General features: G+C 35.8%; 1 protein-coding gene across 1 annotated transcript in view; it reads left to right on the top strand.

Moving 5' to 3' along the window:
• The first annotated feature begins 221 nt into the window (after window positions 1-221).
• LOC149423565 (fat-like cadherin-related tumor suppressor homolog) overlaps window positions 222-22,693 on the top strand; it is a 223,168-nt gene continuing 200,696 nt past the window's right edge. Inside the window, exon 1 of the mRNA XM_089632259.1 lies at window positions 222-3,573. Within this exon, the coding sequence (XP_089488385.1) occupies window positions 222-3,573 (3,352 nt within the window). The remainder of the gene's footprint in view (window positions 3,574-22,693) is intronic.

A 22,693-nucleotide genomic window follows, 5' to 3' on the forward strand; every position in this document is an offset into this window, starting at 1 on the left:
TACCGCTGCTAAGTCACCAAACGTAGCGAACCACTTGGGGTGACCAATTTAATTGGTGCTAGTATTTTATAGTAAATGTGGTGCGTTTTCATAGTTTGAGTATTTTTTCTAAAGCTACGATCAATGAACTTATCTATGTATATGAAGAAAAAAACTTTGGTTAATAAATTTATTTGTTGTTTCCAGTTCCTATGAGTTGAATACGCTCGGAAGGCCTGGGAATGTTTCCGGGCGTGGTGGTGACATGGCTGCTGCTGTACCCGCTGCTGTACCTCCCCCCCATACTGGCGCTTGGACCCGGGGAGCTGCGCTTCTCACGCGCGCTTTACAACCTCTCCATACCCGAGAACAGCGTGGGCAAGGCTTACGCTCGCCAGCCTCCTGGGGAGGAGACCCTGGGCCTCCAGCTACCGGCTTTCAGCAAAACTAACATCGAAGTCAACTACAGGATCGTCAATGGCGATAAGAACAAGTTCTTTAAAGCCGAAGAAAGGCTGGTTGGAGACTTCTGCTTCCTCTTGATCCGAATAAGAACGGGAAACTCCGATGTCCTGAACCGAGAAAGAAAAGAAAAGTATACTTTGGAAGTTCGTGCCTCGGTCTCGCGAAGGGACGGAAAAAATAAACTCGTCCTTGAAACTGACACGACTGTCACTGTGAAAATCTTAGATACCAACGACTTAAGCCCTCTTTTTTATCCAACGGAATACACAGTTACCATTCCGGAAGACACTCCTCTGCATAAAAGTATCGCAAAAGTTAACGCTGAAGATGCTGATATTGGATTGAACGGTGAAATCTACTACAGTTTTTTAGACGACACGCATCAATTCGCAATACATCCAAGTTCTGGTATTGTGACCGTCACAAGACCGTTGACGTTAACAGAGCGAATGTATCATGAATTGGTTATTTTAGGTAAAGATCGAGGTGCGTTATTTCAATCTACAGGCTCCGCTCATGCCGCTCGCGCTAAATTGACAGTAAAAATTAAGAAGGTCAATTTATTTGGACCCGAAATATATGTTAAGCAGTTTACAGATATAGTTGAAAATTCACGAGAAGAAATTTATGCTATAGTGAGGGTGGTGGATAAGGATGAAGGAATCCATGGAAAAATCAAGAGTCTGGAAATAGTAGATGGAGACCCCGATGGACATTTTCGAATTCGATCTGGAGATCGCCCCGGGGAATATAATATATTATTGCACCCTTTATTGGATAGAGAAAAAACACCTCAAGGTTACAATTTGACGTTAAAAGCGATCGATCGGGGAATACCACCAAAACAAAGCTACAAGTCTGTCCCCGTGCACCTTGTCGACATAAATGATAACGTTCCTGTTTTCCACAAAGAAATATATGAGGTAAACGTTCCAGAAACCGCACCGGTGAATACTCCCGTTATACGATTGAAGGTTGCCGATATAGATTTGGGTAAAAACGCCAAAGTATTTCTAGAAATTGTTGGAGGTAATGAAGGTGGGGAATTTTATGTTAATCCCGATACAGGAATGCTCTATACTGCAGTCATATTAGATGCAGAGGCTAAAGCATTTTACACCCTGACAGTATCTGCTATAGATCAAGGGAATACAGGAACAAGAAAACAATCATCAGCCAAAGTTAAAATAAATGTTCTAGATACGAACGATAATGATCCATTATTTGAAAAACTTGAAGTAAAAGTTCGTCTGGATGAAAATGAATCACCCGGAACTTATGTTACCAAAGTGACTGCAAGGGATAGGGACTCGGGTGAAAATGCGTATATATCGTACAGTATTGCAAATTTAAACCCTGTCCCGTTTGAAATTGATCACTTTTCTGGTATTGTCAAAACAACGCAAGTATTGGACTTCGAAAGTATGAAAAGGGAATACATATTACGAGTCAGAGCGAGTGATTGGGGTCTCCCATACAGGAGGCAGACAGAAATGCAGCTGACAATAAAAATCAACGATGTGAACGATAATAGACCTCAATTTGAAAAAATCGATTGTTCTAGCCATATTTCACGGCATTTACCTTTGAGGACTGAAATCTTTACATTATCTGCCATCGATTTAGATGCGGGAAGTATAATAACCTATCAAATCGTTTCAGGAAATGATGATAACTGCTTCAATATTGATTCCACCTCCGGCGTTTTAATTGTGACATGTGATTTAAAGAAAACTAAACACGATGAAATCGACATTAATATTACTGCTACTGATGGCACGCATTTGTCTGATCTTATGAAAGTGCAATTGCACCTTGCGGCTACTAAGAAAACAACCTCTTCTGGAAGGCATGCAAATGATGATATTGGTCAGTTTCAGTGCAAGGATACGGGAGTTGCAAGAAGATTGGCGGATGTTTTAGCATCCGCGGAGAAAAACAATGTGCAAGTTCGTGATGCAAGTCAAGAAGAATTTGCGATGATGCCTAGCCGTTATGGAGAAAACGTTCATGCTCCAGAATTTTCGGATTTCCCCCTGGAAATTAAAGTTAATGAATCTGTTAACCTCGGCACTACCTTAACTCGAGTAAAGGCAAAAGACCGCGACCTGGGATACAATGGCAAACTTATATTTGGTATATCTGGAGGAGACAAAGATTCAGTATTCAGAATTGACCCAGAAACCGGAGACTTGAAAGTTATAGGCTACCTTGATAGAGAGCGTGAAAACCAATACTTTTTAAACGTAAGTGTGTTTGACTTAGGAAAACCACAAAAAGGTTTATCAAGAGTTCTACCCATAACTGTATTAGACATAAACGATAACGCACCAAAATTCGATAAAATATTAAGTAAATTCAAAGTTTTGGAAAATGCAATCAACGGTACAATGCTTTGTAAATTGAAGGCTACAGACGCTGATACAGGAGAATTCTCCAAAATTAAGTACCACTTAATCACTGATACAACTGATTTCTCTATTCATCAGATGACTGGGGCTTTAAGTGTATCCGGCTCTCTTGATAGAGAAAAGCAAGAAAATTACGAATTGATTATCCGAGCAAAAGATAATGGTGGACTTTATTCTGATGCAATCGTAAATATCGTAATAGAAGACATCAATGATAATCCACCCAAATTCAGTTTACCTTCGTTCTTTGTAAAAGTCAGAGAAGATGTTCCTCGCGGAGCAGTCGTCATAATCCTGAATGCTGTAGATCCTGATGCAGGATTAGGAGGAGAAATAAAATATTCTATCATCGAGCATGGTGACTACGGTGGATTTTTCAAAATAGACGCGCTTACTGGAACTGTGAGAACCCTCAAGTCTTTGGACTTCGAAGAACGGCAGATTCATAATTTAGTGATTCGCGCGGCTGATCGGGGCGTCCCGTCATTATTTTCCGAAACATCGGTTGTGATAGAAATTATAGATGTGAACGAGAATCTTTATTCTCCAGTGTTTGATGATTTTGTGTTGGAAGGTTCCGTGCGTGAAAATCAACCAGTGGGTACGCGAGTGTTAACAATTAAAGCTTCCGACGCGGATCCACCTGGAATGGATTCCAGAATAACTTACAGCGTGAAAGGAGGATCTGGAATGGGTTTCTTCTCGGTCGACAATGAAGGTAAGTTTTTAGAAGATATTTTCAATTTTAATAAACAGAATTCTATCCGACCGCGAAGATATTGCCTCATGACTAGGGGAAATTTTGATGAAATCCTTTGGAAATACAAATGAATCCTGCTACTATAAAAGCAATGGAATAAAACAAACAGTCTTACACAATTTAATATTGAGGTGACATTGTTTTCACAGAATCTCCGGGCTTGAAATTGAATTGAATTTTGCGGAGCTGTGCTATGTGCTACGCGGTGGGTGACAAAAATAATGTTAAAATATATCCTGGTAAAATTGTAATAATGCAACGATTTCCATTCAAGTGTTTTTAATAAGAATATACCTTTTATCACACTCGTTTTAGAATAACCGTTGTTATTTGTCTAAATATTTCGCAAAAATTAGGAATTTCAGCTACGTACCATCACTTTGTATCGATGGAGATCTCTTGGTCGAATATACATATTATTATGTGATGCTTACCGTTTTAGTTTTTTTTTTATGTGTGCGATCTAAAGTATCTAGCATAAAATAGGAGAAACGTACTTTCCTGCCTTTGAATATACAGACGCGTACGATACTGGGACTCTGCATTGTTCATGACAAAGCGCAAAGCAGTAGACAGTCTATCTATTAGAAGTATTTGGTTTATATTCTAAAGAAGGTTATTTTATTTAATAAAAACGTATTTACTCATAGTAAGCACCTGTTACCTTCAAGGATTTATATGAAAACGAAAAAAGAAACATGGCATTATGACACGTAATCCGTCGCCGTATTACGTACAAGAATATAGCAAAGCAAAGAAATATTTTTAAGCTTGAGATCGTTTATCATCTCGTGTTGACAACAAAGTTAAATGAATTCCTGAGAAAATGTTTTATATCACCTATCTACTTAGGTTTGCATCAACAATAATATCCAGAAGCTTACATGCCCCGTAGATTTTCTTTCGCAATATTTTTTATCTCCTCTGTTATTCAGAATGCATAAATTTAAGGATTACCAAAAATATCATATATTATTTCTCGGGATTTGAAATTTAAAAAAAATTATTCGCCTTATGTTGTTGTTGATGTTTATAGTTTTCAGATGAAACGTTTTTTTAATAAAACTAATAAACTGACATAATAATACTTTTTTTCAACTTTTACAGATTGACATCGTAATTTTTTTAGTTGGTTGACTATTCTTATTTATTATAAGTTCGAAAAATAATCATTTAAGTGAAAAACTAATATAGTAATTGTATTATATTAAATAATATAGTATACTGATTTAGTAATAACCTACTGCGAAGCAACTAGATTACATGAAATTAATAAATAAGTAATAGGTACGCAGATGTAGAAGATCTTTAACTGCACAGAAGCTAGGTATAAAAGGCTTTAATATTATATCTTTTAAATCGTGACTAATAAAATGTAAGTCTACTCATACTTACGTAATCTACAAATCGGTATTTTTGTGAACTCTTTGCTTTTTATATCCTCTTTTGTTTTCTATTTGTCATAAATATGAAACCTCTATCATATACTCTAATTATCCAACTAAAAAATTTCAATTTTTTGAAACATTTTTTATACAAATTATGATAATATTCATATATTGATGTATAATTATTTTGGAGAAATTCGCAGAAAAATATTTAAAATCACTATTTTACTATATCTGTGGTTGAGTGGCATAATCCAAGGCTCTGGCCCTAGAGGTAGTGGTTTCGAAACCAATTATAAATCAATGTTTTTATCAGTCAACGACATAATATAGGTTACTAGACTCGCTTTGTCGTCAGGATTTTTTACCCTCTTACCTTGTATTTATCAGTCAACGACATAATGTAGGGTATTAAACTCGCTTAGTCGTCAGGATTTTTGACCTTCGTACCATTGACCTAATATAAATTTAATGTACCTACATTATCGTACTCCTGAACAACTTAGCTACATTAATGTTTGCGTGTAAAAGCCTTCAAGACGTGAATAAATAAATAAATATTTAATGAAAGAATTAAAATTCTCCGACTTAATATTTATGTTCAAAATCGTAATTGGTAGTATAGGCAGCCCTAATTTACTTAACCTCAATGAATTTCATGTACTTGCGGGAGCTACTCGTTCCAAAATAATGTTTAAATGTATCAATACCAGGGTTGAGCATTGAAAATACTCACTTATATCTAAATTACACGAAGTTAGTAATAGATAAGCAGATGTTGCGGATCTATTTAACTGCAAGAAAGCTATAATATCATATATTTTCAATAAATATTAATTAAACCTAGAAATTATACTTAGAAGTTTTGCGTGTACCTGCATCTCTTACTTGAATATCATTATAGAGTTTCTGATGATTTTTTATACTTTCTGATGTATTTGATTTATTGTTTATGGTATATTTATACCGTTGTTATTAAATAAACTAGCAACACCACGCTGCCGTTTTTCTGGCAGTAAGTTGTTATATTGTGGTGAAATAAGAACACGATTATAATTGTGTTGAGTTTAATAAATAAACCATTCTTATTGCCAATCGTTTTACAAGTGCTTGACAGGAAGAGGTTCCGAAGCAAAGACAATTTTAGGCATAGATAATAGACAAAGATAATATGTAGGCATAGTGTTACTAAATAAAGTCAATTAATGTTTATTGAGCATACTTCGATGATTCTTATCATTGGTAATTAGTGATTTAGTAATTACTTACTGCGAAGCAATTCATTAGTTGCATGAATGCGAAAACCTTGTTACGAATACCACTTATCATTTTTTTCCCATTTGCATCTCAATATATCATTTAAATAAACTTTTAAGATACCAAATCGACTTTAGTTCTTATTTTAGTTGCTGGCAAAGTTAACTATATCAAGTTATTAATTGTTTTCAATGGTAATCTATTTTCAAATATGACATAACGTTTTCTTCAACCATTAACGCACACTCCATGTAGCCTAAGGGTTACATCAGACAATTAATGTATTACGCCGTACGTCTTAATGCATCCCATTTGCAATAGTTGACTGTTTGTAATGTTTCCACTGCCTGCGGCGTATTCAGATCAGGAGAGTGCTATCAAGATTCATGGCAATGCCTCAGTGTAGGGTTGTGCTGGGAGCATAATGACCGTGTTCTATCCCATTGTCTTACACGAATTCATCACAATTGAGACCAATTCATCCTATGCAAATGCCGTAGACACAGACGGATATGTTCGTCCCAATGTTTCCTTGATACAATCGCTGGTCCTCCTGGCAAATAGGCCTTATGATTAAAACTGGTGATTTAATTTAATTATTTCACTATGATACACTCAAACCTTAATATGCACCTGTCATAAAATGTAATATAGGTAGCTTTTAAAAATAATTCTTCTTTTGTTCTGGATTAAAGTGAATTTTCTATGTACATGGTAAAGTAGCAAATACAGTCAACTGTGATGTGCTAAATATTAACAAAGAAAAATAATGGCTGAAGCGTGGAATGTGGTATCTGTTGCGAGCAAGGAAATAAGGGTAACATTGGTAATAAAGGAAATGGTGGGGATGTGAGTTGAAAAACAGTAAAGGCAGGATGGTTAGGAACGCTTTGGTATTGGATGTTTAGACTACAAAATACTAGTCAACCTCTTAAATAATAATAAGTATGTCATGTAGGGTAGGCTAAACAGCATTTTGATAATAACACTAGCCAACTGCATGCAGAGCAATGCAGGTTTATGCGGGGTCGATTCACACCTAGCAGATGTATATGCATTGGAGGGGACCCACCTTTTCCCGACGGCTGTGTGAGGAAACTGATTGTTTAACCTCCTTAGCCGCACACATCAGGACTCTAATATTTTTTTTTAAAAAAGAAGCTAAATTTATTTTAAAACGATTCTAGACCCTCCAATGTCCCTGCATGCATGATTGTTAGTACGAAATAATGTATGCATTCTTACATTAATAGTAACACAAAATAAGAACACATCTGAAATGTGTTCGCCTGGTGGTTTGGCATCTAAAATTAAATAATAAATAAGGAGAATAATATTTATAAGTGGAAGTATGATTGAAACATAAAAATATACAAGCCGCGTATCGAGGGCAGTTTACCCCACTATCACGGGGCAGTCCCGGCAAGAATGAGCGTGGCAAGCGGCCTGGCCACAACGATCCCAAGCACCCGCGTCCCTTAACCAGTTTTCCGAGAGTACCCTCGAAGAAATGTAAATGGGGTGAGGGGGGAGGGGAAATACTCCCAAAGACCCTAGAGAATGAAGTGAGCCTCAGGTCACCGGAGGCAGGACGGAAGGGGACCGGGCTCGCGCAAACATTCCCCAGGCCCGCTCATGATGCCGGGGGAGGCACCCGTGGTTCGTGGAACAGCCGCACCTGATTAATATCACCTTACTGGATGCAGGAACAGGGTCTATCCGCCCCCATGGTGGGGAAATGAACAACACAGTACGATAGATTTCAGTTCGAAAACCTATTCATAAACCATTTTGTTAGTAACAAATAAAAAGGCAAATAACAAACGTAGAGAATAAGTTGTTGTAAGATGTATACGCAGACGTATACGCCAGTACGGGCTGTAAACTTTTTGGAATAGCAGTGTAATAACAATAACAGTGTGCGAAGCAGCGCAGCTTGGCGAGCCGGATCATTTGTGCCAGCGCTCTACAAGAAACCTTTCCGGCGAACCGGATCACTAGTTCCAGCTCTCTGTAAGAAACTGGTTCAGTGAACCCGCTCAATCGAACGACGGTTCGCGAAAAAGATTGCCCTTCACCCCCCTTGTTTCTTCGGCCAATTACTCGCCTCAATGATTTTTTTAAATTATTTTTTTTATAGTGAATACCTCACAATAGTCCCAACTGCTCCCGTCTGGAGCCAGTGAGACTATGGCATCCCCAATTGGGGGATGTTGTGAGGCTGAAGGTAAGTGGGGAAGGGAAAGAGGAAGGTGGGGAAGTACCTGGCTATTCAGATCTAGTCACTAAACACGGCTAAAGCCATTTGGAGCAACGTTTCAATTCTGAATGGTGGTCTTACACCAGGGCGATACTGGTAGTATCTTCCACTCTGGAACGTGCCGCAAATATACTATATATTATTTTAATTAATTAATTGTGAAATAACACAAATTAATCAAATAAAATTTATTTGCACACGCCGGGTTCGAACCCGCGACCTTCGGAATGGCAGTCCAATGCGTTACCACTGGACTATGCCGGCCGTCAAAATGATAAATGATAAATTGACGATGATAAATTTTCAGATCTCGAATAAATTTTAGAAATTTAGATAAGTCTGCTGTGAAAAATTAAATAACTACCGAAGAACTGAATAATGAGATTGACATATTTTCCTACTAAATTAAATTTCCTGTTTTCGGAGGAAAATAAAGTGGTTAGTTAGATTAAGTTTTCAAAAACCGTCCTTTATTGTGAACTTAACTAAATTAAACCATACATATCTTACTTTAATTGTTCTCTTCAAAATTTATTACAATCTCTGTTCGCACTCCCTGAAGCCCGTCCTGTTGTTTTTACTAAGCCAATCTATCTACCATGATTCGGCTGGTGGTGGTTAAAGACAGAATCTAGTTATAGTGCAAATGAATTGAATTTCAACAATTTCTCTCATTAGTAGGAACATTTGCGAATCTCTTGCCATCTCTGTTATATAACGCATCTCTTTTACATAACGTGCAACCAAAATAATAATAATAAAATAATTAATGTGGGGAAGGAATTGCAATCCTATAATCCTATAATGTATAAGTACAGATAATTTTTACATATAGGAAAATAAATAAAATAGATTAAAAATTAAAATTGAAATTAAAAATGAAATTAAAGCAGATTGTGGGAGCAAGTATCTTTTTCCAATGGTTTTCAATGCTCGATTCTGAAGTCAGACGGGATTCTATGATAAGAATATTTCTGGATACTAGCTACCATATTTTTATTGGGTAACACACATGAGTAATTGTATGATAAATTAAAAAAAATATCTCTCTCTCTCTCTGTCTCTCGTGTTATATTAACGAAAAATTTATTTTGCAACAGATGCATAGCAGAATTATCATTCTATTATAGTCACTACAAATGTATTTTATTATTGTCACCATGTAAGTATTATAATGCGTTGGATTTTGAAACCTGAAATCACCATAGACTTTTTTTAAATGTTTCATCACTCAATATGTATGGTCATCATTTCAATTATCTTTCTGATACATTCCATTGATCTTTGCTATGTTTTCAAAGTCTGACTTATTGTATTATTGTTCTCACATAAGTTTGACCAATGTGTTTTGTACATATGTAATTTCTCGGTGAATTTCAATTCTATTCCTAATTAAATTAGTTAATTGTGAAGCATTTTCCATCTAGAAGAGTTTAGACGGACTCCAGATATCCTCCATGATGTAGCTCAACCTAAAAAGCTATGAACTGCCTAATAATTTGTTTCTCGACTCTCAACATGTATCGGGCGGAGAAGCTATTAACTAACTTATTCAACAGACATTTTCAATCCTCTTTAGAATACCCCACCCCACACACCTCGTCTACTAGTCGAATACATAATCTAAACACCCCAGTACTCAATCTTAATAATGTTAATATAGACACTGAATTAGTTCTTAAACATTTTTAATCATTATAACCTACCGAAATCAGTGTGTATAATGGTGTGCAATATTTTTAAAGAATTTTGATAGTGTTTTATGCTATCCGCTATGTTAAAAATTCATTGTCCTTTTTTAAAATTAATTAATTAAAATTAATCTTAATTTTTCCCCAGGAATTGAAAGTTCATATGTTGTACTAAAAAAGGAAAAGGTATTCAAAAAAGGAAACTAACACAAGATTGAAAATTAGAGACCACTATCTAAATTAAATTTAATGGGTAATTGTTTTTGGGAATATTTTTTCCTTGTTGTACGTGTATCGAACGTGGAAACATGATTTTGCTGCATTTGATTCGATTGCGACTAAGGTTGAACACCTGTAAGTTTGATGACCCCTTTTCCAAGTCATAATGTTTACGAGTTGAAAAATGCACCAAAATAATCGGTTACTAGGCAAATCAAGCCGGAGAAAAAAAAGAATATTGAACACCTGACGCTGACTCATATAAACACCTGCGTTTAAACAGTAATCAAGTTTTTTTTGTTTGATGTTATTGCTGTCACAAAAACGCTTGATAGAGAAATTATAAATACCCATTTAAAACAAAATATTGGGTCAGTCAAATTTAAAAAAAAAACGAGTGGACGGAACACCTCCAGTTAAAACGCGATCTGTTAATTATAATTATAAATTCCTGAGTGTCAAATGAAATCTGTAGTCGCTTCTGTTCCTCCATCACGGCACAATCATTTTAAAGATTACAACTATTTCTAACGAGCTGTTTACGGCCGGGACTCTATCAGCTGAGCCGGACGCATCTGTCATCATTACAATAATGGGGCGTCTCCGTGTGCCGGCTCTTATAATCAAATGACCATGCTGCCGCTGATCACCTAGAGGCTGGACAATCCCTGCTGCATTGATGCTGACAACCTAGAGGCTGATGAATTCAACCTGGCTACCGACTGAACCAGCCACAGATGCTGACAACCTAGAGGCCGCCCAATTTTTCCTGGCTACCGACTGAATTAGCCATTGATGCTGACAACCTAGAGGCCGGCCAATTCTTCCTGGCTACCGACTGAATTGGCCGTTGATGCTGAAGCCTAGAGGCTGGCCGATTCCTGCTGACTACCAATTGAACTGGCCACTGCTCCAGCAGTCGCCTACGCCATTTGCTGTATCGTATGGCGCAATGATGCACAATGTGCTCCAATCTGGAATTATCGCTGAAAGGATTCCGACTGTATCAGTTTTCTATTTGTGTTTTAAATCCCAGTTGTATTGAAATACATATTACTATTTCTTGTGAATTGGGTTGGCTGTAAAAAATAGGAAGTACCTATAAGCTATACCCCTTTGTAAGTTCTGTATACCAGTACAATACTTGTAATTAAAATGTGAATTTCGATTCGAATCGTCTTTCTTTTATGATGGTTTGGATAGAACACCTCACTGTGTTTTACTTAAATCATTACCCAGGTTGAGGGCTGATGTGTGCCGGTGCTTATTATTTACAGTCTTTTATTGTGCAGGCAAACACGTCCCGTACAGTACGACTACATGTATCATTTCGAATCAACACAGCTTTGTGACCAACAAATTAACAGAAAACATCAAACCAACCGCGCGATTTTGTTGACACAGTCATTGTTTCTATGGATAACGTATATAAAGTAGACGTGGTATATATATATATATATATATATATACTAATGAATTTCACCCAGTACCTGTACGGGACGTGTTTGCCTGTAAAATAAAAGACTGTAAATAATAAGCACCGGCACATAAAATAAAGACGATTCAAATCAAAATCCACATTTTAATTACATGTATTGTACTGGTATACAGAACGTACAAAGGAGTGTAGCTTATAGGTACTTCCTATTTCTTACAGCCAACTCAATTCACAAGAAAAAGTTATATGTATTTCAATACAACTGGGTTTTAATACACAGATAAAAACTGAGACAATTGGAATGCTTTCAGCGATGATTTCAGATTGAAACACCTTTTGCATCAGCGCGCCACACGATACAGAAAATGGCGCAAACGACTGCTGCAGCAGTGGCTAGTTCGGTCGGTAGCCAGCAAGAATTTGCCAGTTTTTAGATTGTCAGCGTCAGTGGCTATTTCAGTCGGTAGCCAGAAGGAATTGGCCAGTCTTTGGGTTGTCAGCATTAGTGGCTAGTTCAGTCAGTAGCCAGCAGGAATTGGCCAGCCTTTAGGTGTCAGCATATGAGGCCAGCAGTCGGTAGCCAGCGGGAATTGGCCAGTTTTTAAGTTGTCAGTATCAGTGCCTAGCAGTCGGCAGCAGCATGAAGTGGCCAGCGTTTGGTAGCCAGTAGGACATTAGCAGTGGCATGGTCATTCGATTATAATGGCCAGCATACGGAGACGCCCCGGAGACTATTGTAATTTCTTGAGAGTGATGCGTCAGGCTCAGCTGATCGAGTGCCAGTAGTAAACAGCTCGTTGCAAATAGTTGTTATCTTTAATATGATTTTGCCGTGATGGAGGAATAGAAGCGAATGCAGCTTTCAGTTGAGACTCAAGAATGGTAATTTCAAGTTATAGAAAAGATCGCGTTGTCACCGGTAATGTTGCTTCAACCAGTTGTAAAAATTGAATATTGAATATTTTGTCAGTGAGATATTTATAATATCTCATACAAATGTTCTTGTGACGTCAGTTTGCGAAAACATGTTTGCAGTTTTAAATGCAGGTGTTTAGTTGCGCGAATAACATTTTTTTCACTCTTGCGGGTTGAATCGCCTCGTAACAGCCTTCCTTTTGTAAAAATTATTATTTCATTTTGGAAAATTGGTTAACTCGCAGGTGTGTGCACTTGACCGCAATTTATATTTCAAAATGAAGCATTTAAATGCGTCATTTTGTCAAATTAAATGCAAATATCATGATTCACGTTCAATATAGTACCTACCATAATTGAGAAAGTCGAAGCAATGGGTATTCACAGTGACCTCCTTCTTTGGTTAGCCCACTATCTCGACAATCGCACGCAACCCGAAACTGTACAAGGGTTCTGCTCTTTTCGTCTCCGTAACCTCAGGAGTTCCCAAAGGATCTCAGCTCGGCCCCTTCTTATTTAATCTTCTTCCTAGCACTATCCCAACTCATTGCCTAGGTAGGCTGTTGGGGTCTGCTCTTCTCGTTCTCAGGTTATAGCTTTTTCGGTTCTGAGTGTCACTTTCATCTAGGCCGTTTCTTTGTAGGATTTTGGACCATTGGGTCATCCAGGAGTTCTTTGGTCTACCTCTGGATGACTGTCTTTGAAGCTCTATAGACATTGCCTGCTTCACAGTGTGGTCTGGTGGTCTCCGTCTTATGTGCTCATACCATCTTAACTGTCGTTCCTCTAGCTTACTGTTTATGTCAGTGACACCCAGGCTACCACGAATGCGTGAGCTTTTAATTTTATCTTTTAATGATACTCCTGCCGTCCATCTAAGCATTCGCATTTCTGCTGATTCGAGTTGCCTAGAGTAGGAGTTGTACATAGTCCAGCATTCGGAGCCATACATTATCGCGGGTCTAACAATAGTCTGGTATGTCTTTCCTTTAAGTTTTATTGGCATTTTCGTGTCGCACAAAATTCCTGTTACGGATCTAAATTTCATCCATCCCACTCCTATCCTATGGTTGACATCCGCTGCATATCCTCCGTCTCTGTGGATGAGTGAGCCCAGATACTTAAATGAGTCACAGTTGGCTAATGTTACTCCGTCCAATTGTTTTGAAGGAGTTACAGCATTTGGGTCTTCAAATAGTAAATACAAATATTCCGTCTTTTTCCTGCTAATTTTTAGTCCATTATCCTCCAGGATCTTTCTCCACCTTTCCAGGCTATTTTGTAGATCACAATGATTTTCTTATATCAGTACTACATCATCTGCAAAAAGCATAGTCTTGAGAATACTGTTCATTTCTTGACTCGTTAGGTAATTCATGACCATTATGAATAGCAATGGGCTGAGGACAGATCCTTGGTGTACCCCCACTTTAATTGGAAATGTTGGTGACATCCCTGATGTGCATCTTACTTGTGTTTCTACGTCTGTATACATATCTTGTATGGAGAGCACATATCCTTCTGTTACGTTATGAGATCTCAATGCCGCCCATATCAGGCTTCGGGGTACCCTGTCAAATGCTTTTTCCAAGTCTATAAATACCATGTGTAAATCTTTTTTTGCATCTCGATATTTTTCAACTATAATTCTGACAGCATCTATTGTTGATTTCCCCGATACAAAGCCGCATTGATCGTCGTGTATTTTTACAATATTCCTAATTCGTGTGTTTATAATCCTCTCATATATTTTCATGGTGTGAGACATTAGCTTTATCCCTCTATAATTGTCGCACTTCCTAGAGTCTCCCTTATTTTTGTAAAATGGAAGAAGATAGCTTTTCCTAAAGCTTTCTGGCATTGGTTCTCCGGTCAGTACTTTATTATACAGGTTGTACAGCCATTTATTTCCCACTTCCCCACACTCTTTCCATAATTCGGCTGGAATATTGTCTGGCCCCACTGCTTTCCCCTTTTTCATTTGTGATATGGCTACTTTAACTTCTGTCGGAGTGATTTCTTCAACTGGCCCCAGCACTGGTTTCTCTGACACATGAATTGTTCTTGGAAATTCTTCGTTCAGTAATGTAGAATAATAATCTTTCCATCTTTCACATATTTTGATTTCGTCTGTGATCAACTCACCGTCAGTGTTTTCTATGTATTTGGGTGTTCTAATAGATTTGGCCCTTTTTTTCCTGTGTGCTGCGATTTTGTATATTCTTTGCACTCCGTTGGGTGTTTCTAAGTCATCATACAGCTCTCTCAATGCCTCATGTTGTGCAGAGGCAACTATTTTCTCTACTGTCTTTTTGATTTGCTTATACACTATCCGGAGTTGCTCATTCTCGTTATCGCACTTACATTGTGACCAGTTTCTGAAAGCAGTTTTCTTCTCTTTTACACACCTTCTTATTTAATACTTTTATGAATAATGTTTACAAAACTATTCGTAATTTTTACCTTTGCTTGTGACAAATCGCTTTTCAAAATTATTAAGTCTGAAACGTATAGCATAGATCTCTAGGATAACCTGGACTCTTTGCTCTATGTATATTGTTTCAGAAATCGCCTTCTTTTGAATACAGATAAACGTAGCATCATATCTAATTCTCGAAATAAAAACACAATATTATGACTCTGCGTAATAAAAAACCAACTTTTAAATAGGGTAAAAGTAATTAGAGATCTATTAGACAGTAAGCTACTCTTTCAATCTCACGTCAAGCATATCAAGTCGATGGCTATGAAAATGCTAGGATTTATACTTAAAGTAGTTCAGTTTTCAAACATCTACAAAAATTTAAGATTCTCTACATGTTCTATGACAGAAGCCACCCAGAGTTCGCATTAACAGAGTGAAACCCTCATTGTTCTACACATAAATCAAACAGAAAGTGTCCCATATAAAATGATGAAAATTATGTCTCCATGAACCTTAAAACTCTCGACCAGCGTCAAAATATTAAAAACCTAATAATGCTTTATAAGATAAATCACAATTGCATTGATAGCACGTACTTATTACAAAATATTAATTTAAGATGTCCATTAAAAATTACTCGATCTCCTGACCCATTTTATATTCCTAAGAGCAATATTAATCATCTTGAATATGTAATTAAGAAGTAGCTGTAGCACGTTTGACAGATTATGCACATACATATATATGTTAAACACGCATCTCACTAAATTCACAACATTCGATCGTATATATCGTAATTTTATTACCTACCATCATATTTTCCTTCATTTTTCTGTTTTGCTTTCAGTTTGACTCGAATGAAAAAAAAAGTTGCATACATTGTTTCATTTACGAATAAGATAACTTTGAATAACTGAATAACAGCAGTTTTAATTAAATAACCTCATTTCCTTTTATTATTATCATTGATGTCCATCCCATGTTTAAATATAAACCTATAAAATATTTCAAAAACTTCCTTATTTTTTAGCTCAAAGTAGTTACACTTTTTCATTTTTATTTTTATTTGGGCATAAAATTTTGTATGTTGTTTTATTATTAGTCAATGATATAAAATTTCTTAACACTGTAAAACATTAATACTTTTTATAACGCAAAAAAAATAAAAATCAATACTTACCAAAACAATTTTTGTAAGTTTTAAAAGTTTACAGCAAATAAGAAGCCAGTCTTTGGGAAGGAAGGTTATCGTCAGTCAAACCAAAAAAAAAAATTGGTTTTAAATGAAACTTTGCTTTACACGGGTTGATTTTTTATTCAATCTTCTTGCTTAATATTCTACACCTTACGAGTATGTTATATTTTTTTTGTTTTATTGGTTTGTAACACACATTAATTTAATTATTTGATGTATTGCGTTCATACTTGCTTTTCGATCATATTCTTTCATCTACTTCCTATTTCAGGTCTTATTATTTAAAATCAATATTGAAATTTCCCACCGTATCAACCTTGCTTTGGAATCATTAGTATTTTTTTCTTTGGTTTGCATGCTTCAAAGTAATAATTAAAACTTCACTTGTAGTAACATCCGAGTACAAGTTCTAACTGACAATATTGCAGCACCCTCGTTATTTAAGATTTCATAATTATGGTAAGTGGTAGTAATATTTTGTTTAAATCTACGGGGAATTTGATTTGTTATTCTTAGGAATTTATTATCAACAAAGTTTTATAGGGTAGTTACTCGCAGGTCTGCCTGGGGAGGCGGGAAGTATGTTATTGCATTTCTGGTGTTAAAATTTGCGAGAATAATTATAAATTTTCTAACAACTTTGAACACCATTATACCTACGTTTCAAACAGTGTGCACGTCAAAATTTTCTACACCAATTCGCTCCACCAAAATCATTTAAATTCATAGCTTATAATACAAAATGACGGCCGGCATAGTCCAGTGGTAACGCATTGGACTGCCATTCCGAAGGTCGCGGGTTCGAACCCGGCGTGCGCAAATAAATTTTATTTGATTAATTTGTGTTATTTCACAATTAATTAATTAAAATAATATATAGTATATTTGCGGCACGTTCCAGAGTGGAAGATACTACCAGTATCGCCCTGGTGTAAGACCACCATTCAGAATTGAAACGTTGCTCCAAATGGCTTTAGCCGTGTTTAGTGACTAGATCTGAATAGCCAGGTACTTCCCCACCTTCCTCTTTCCCTTCCCCACTTACCTTCAGCCTCACAACATCCCCCAATTGGGGATGCCATAGTCTCACTGGCTCCAGACGGGAGCAGTTGGGACTCTTGTGAGGTATTTACTATAAAAAAAATAAAAAAAAATCAAGCAATCTTTCGGTTGATGTTTACCTGAAAAATAGTAAAGTGAACTATCTACTTTAGCTAAGCAAAAACTGTCCCGTTATTTTAATTTGAAGTGATTTGAAATCTGTGAAGTGATACTGAGTGTTGTTGTTCAAATCATCTATTTACTATAATAAATGTAAACGTACCGTACTAGGACAATTTCCTTTCCATGCGATGACAAGGACCCTGTTCGGTATGCATTTTTCTTCCAGTTGGCCGGCACTTTACTCACCTTCTATTCTCATCTGACTGAGTACGAACTCCGTTCGTGTAGATATTTTGAGTCTGAAATGTTAAGTTTGCAAATAAGTTAAATTAAATCTAAAAAGTTTTTCAACTATAAAATTAGCGGTAAGCACCAGATTTTATTTTTCTATACGATGAATTAGTAGCTTCCCTCTAGAAATATTTGAGATTTTAGGAAAACTTCAGAAATAATTAAAATAAACACCGCGGAAAGATCTATTTTTAAGGCCTGCAAGGGCAAATTCGACCGTAGGTCCATCAATTACGATTACATTACATTAAGATTCCCACTTTATTTTATTATTTTATTGGTACAAATTTAACCGCAGGTCTGTCCAGTACACAGGGCCACGCATCGTCTGTTTTTGTGCACGGTAGCTTCACTTCAGTCGTTAATATTCTGGTTTTATTTTAGGGTATTGCCTCGTCTTAAATAATTTTGATAGAAGACTTGCCATGGGCGGCTGGAAGATATGCCAAGGAAACTTGATCCTTAATTAACACTTGAATCTTAAATATGTTCCGACACCTCCATACATAAACATCGTTACACAGACGAGACAAGGTTACACAACGAAGTTTATATACACAGTTAAACTGCGGTGTTCAATTACCCTTGACGAGAACTTACTTATCGCTTCTTGTGCATAATTTAAGGTAAACGAACAGAAAATTATTTGCATAAATAAACTTTATTACTCCCGTTGATTGAGTTACTTTGAATTGTATATTTATTTAATTTGGCTGGATGGAGCTTCATTATACTTTTATAGTTAATACTTCTTGGGAGGATTTCGATATAATTTATTCCTGTCAGCAATATTCATCTATGAATGGTTTATTCGCAAATACCCCAATATTGGAACTGGTGGCTTAATTAACCTTGGTCATTATTATTCACGATAGATCGTGATGAGTTTAACTCAAGCTGATTTATTTAGTTTGAGTTTAGTAGATTTATTAGCCTTGTACAAATTCGAAAGGATTATCAAAGTAATCCACACGTACATTAGATTAATGCTATATAAATAATGATTTCGTAATCTAACCATCTGATACTAAGGATTATGTGAACAAAAATAAAATATTGCTTTTTTGTAGTGCTTCAAAATATTTCTATTTTTTGAAGGTACTTTCAGAATATTTATTATTTTGGTACTTTTCTATCAGAAACAGTTTTCAAATTATACAAAAAAATATATATGTATATATATGATATGACGTTTAGGACAGATCTCACAGGCCTTAATCTCAAACTGATCGCTTTCGGGTCTCTGTTCGATCCAAAAATCAAAACCTTAGTGAAGTTAAAAAGTCCTTTTAACCTTTCGACTACGTTACACGGGCAAGCCGAGAAAAATTTTCTATATCTTACACCCGTGAAAACCTTAACCATAACATATTTATCGTTGTTTACGAAAAAAAAAGGACGGCATTTATTGCCATAGTTTCTTGTAAAAAAACACATCGTTTTCGAATAATATATACATAATATGTATCCAGTAAGATAGGTGATTCATTTTGACATTAATCACTTCACTATCTGTGAATTTTCATGTGATTTATTCAGCTCAAAATATCTTCAGAATACATAGATACAATTTCAGAAAAATTATAGAGTTTTTTCTTCTAATATTAAATATTATATAAACGAATGAGGTTGGGCAAAAAAAGCGCCCCCCTTCATTTAGCACGAATCATTTTAAAAAGTTTGTTGCCTGTCTGTAGCGAAGCAAAACGCAGACATTAACAAATTGGAATAACTTTGAAGTTTAATTAAAACTTTTATTAATTAGTTACCTACAGTAGCTATCTATGAAGGATTGAATTTCTATGAAGTGCGGTAGGGTAATCAATGCCTGTAATATAAATTAATAAATCAAAGCGTTTCTCTATGACTTCATATTTTAGCATATTGAGGTACCTGCTATACAAGTTTAAAGAGTGGGCTTCAGAGGTAATAATTATTTTGAAAACTCTCTCTGATTTCACTATTCAGAAACTTATGAGTTCATGCTTCAAGCAATAATCAAAACTAGTCGCAAATAAGGGACTTAGCTTTGCTCGATTGAACATTCAAACATTTTCGTTTGAAGATTTATGAAAGGAAATACGGTTAGTTGAATGGTTAATATTGCGTTAGAAACTCTCAAATTTAAACCGCGTAATATTTAGTAATTAAATTACTTAATTGAGTGAATTCTTCTTTCATTTTATGTAAATACCGCACAATAGTCCCAGCTGCACCCAACCACCTGAAGCCAGTGAGACTATGGCAATCTCAAGTTGGGTATGTTGAGCGGCTGGAAATAGAGGGTGGGGAAGGAGATGGAGAAGGAGACGATCGGGAAGTACCTGGCTATTCTGCTAAACCAAACATTGCTAAAGCCACTTCAAGCAATATTCAATTCTGAATGGTGGTCTTACAACCAGGGCGATACTGAGAGTATCTTCCACTCTGGAAAGTGCCCCAAATATACTTTATATAATTTTAAATTAATAAATTGAGAAGTAACATAAATCAGTAAAATAGAATTCACTTGCGCATGCAGGGATTTGAACATGCGACTTCCGGATTGCTAGTCGCGAGCGTTACCCCTGGAACTCAGAGATTTTCTTAGATCAGGTTAAAGAGTTTTGGCACAAATATATATTTTTTACATAATCAAAGCATAGGTATCCTCCATTACTTTTAAAAAGTCACCCTGTTTGTACTCGTATATTACAATGCCAATCCACTATTGATACATTTTTAAAAGCTTCGAGCAGTAAGTTTCTCAACTAACTTAAAATCTTTTTTTATAAATTGAGCGTGTAGGGTGTTAAAAGTAAATAAGATTCTGTTGGCTTAACTGTCCACTTGATAACACCGAACCCGGACAGGTTAAAGGGGTAAGTATACAATAAACTTTCCTATGTACATAAAAAACCGTATTCCTAAGCAATTCCCGCTCGATAAACATCTCACATAAACCTATAAATCCTTCACGGAGTTTCTTCAATAAGGTTACCTTTTATTTGGCGCTCGGACTGTTTACACAACTTAAATCGAATATTATCATCAGGCTAAGGAAAATAGAGTTTTTTTTTTATTACTTCTAATTTGTAATCAAAATAATAATGATTAAAGGTTTAAAAGTAGGGGATACTTTAACTAAAGGATGAAATTATTTCATCAAAGTTCATTTTATACAGAATACCCTGTTTGTGATGGAAAATGTTTGAAGACTTAACTGAGAAGAAATTAAAGTACCTACCAGCAAAAAATTGAAAACAAAGTCATAAAAACCAGCTATTTTTTTTTTTTTTTTTTTTATTTATGCTTTAATATATTTGTTAAACAATGGTATAGTATATTGTCCTCCACGCTAGGAGTTCACCTGTGTTGTGCTATAACTTAACTTAACCATAAAGAAGAATATAAGAAATACCATTCAGTGTGTTTCGTGATCCAAAAGTCTGACAATTCTTTGCTTAAATTTCATCTGCAGGACAGGACCGCGCTTAGCCATTATTATGAAATTCAAATGGAGTGTTATATAATATGTCAGGCAAGTTTAAGAGAGTGATGGAGTGTGCTAAATAGAGCTATGAGTCTCTGGCGACATTGGTTTCCATTCAAATCTATTTAGAAGGCATTTCTTGTGTTTTTATTTATTAAAATATTAAATAACGTAATACACGTTCAGCAAATGACTAGATATGTAGATACCAATTATCTCCAAACACAATCATGTCAACCAACTCAAGAGAAGTAATGACAAAATAAGAGAAATAGATACTGCGTGTAATTAATAAATAAGAGATGCTCTGCCAAATCTACTAGTAGCTAGGTACCCAGCAACGACACCAATCCCCGCATCATTTCTTCGGTAGCCAGACGGTTATATTTTTATCTACTATTAATAAAATAGATAGTCAGGCACACCTTTTTAATTACTTTTAAGTTTATTTTTACGCCTGCTTTTTTTAAATAAATAAAATTAAATCAATTGCTGTTTAGTAAGTTCTACAAGATCTTTTTAATTGTATGCATTAAGGCAACATTTATTGATTTGGAGATGATTTTGGTAAGCGAAACAGCCAAAGCTCTTACGAATAAACAAAGATAGATAATATCGTAAAATCGCTTGACATATAACAGTTCTGGAAGAAAAGCAATAACCTGATCAAACCAAAAACGCCAGCCAAATTGATGCGTCTACAAACACAAACAAAATTGTCAATACTTTTAGAAGAACCTTTGCACATATTTCCGAAGTACGAAGTACCGACTGCCTTTGATATTATGGAATATGATGGACAAAGCGTAATATAATATAATGAAGGCCATCAAAGCCACTAAAACCGGTAAATCTCCGGGAATGTGTCTTAACATCGAACAATGTCTTAATTAGTCTTGAAATAGTCTTAATATCGAATACATAAGGTACGGAGGTAGATACATACATAAACAACTAAACATACTGTTCAACGCATTCCTTATAAACATAAGCATCTACTGGACAAAAATCTATTGACGAAAACAATTGTAACTGCGATCCTAAAATCGGCACAGCCGACATGACCAACTCCAGCAATTTTCGCCCAATATCCTTTACAACTATAACTGCAAGATTATGTGAAAGGGTGATTCTAAATTAAATACAAGGTAAACTAATGTCCAAAGACAATCAGGTGGGCTCCAAATTTAGATTATTCACTAATATGGCAATATACACAGCAAATCAAGTAATAAAATATTAGTATACGGGTGCTTCTTAGACCAAAGTAAAGCCTTCGACATGGTCTGTCATAAAACCACATGGGAGAAATTGAAAGCTAAGATAATATAGGTACCTACCATAAATATAAACACACTATCCC

The sequence above is a fragment of the Hesperophylax consimilis genome, chromosome 5 (genome assembly GCF_061612785.1).
Source record: "Hesperophylax consimilis isolate HC1 chromosome 5, BYU_Hcon_1.0, whole genome shotgun sequence".
Classification (NCBI taxonomy): Eukaryota; Metazoa; Arthropoda; class Insecta; order Trichoptera; family Limnephilidae; genus Hesperophylax; species Hesperophylax consimilis.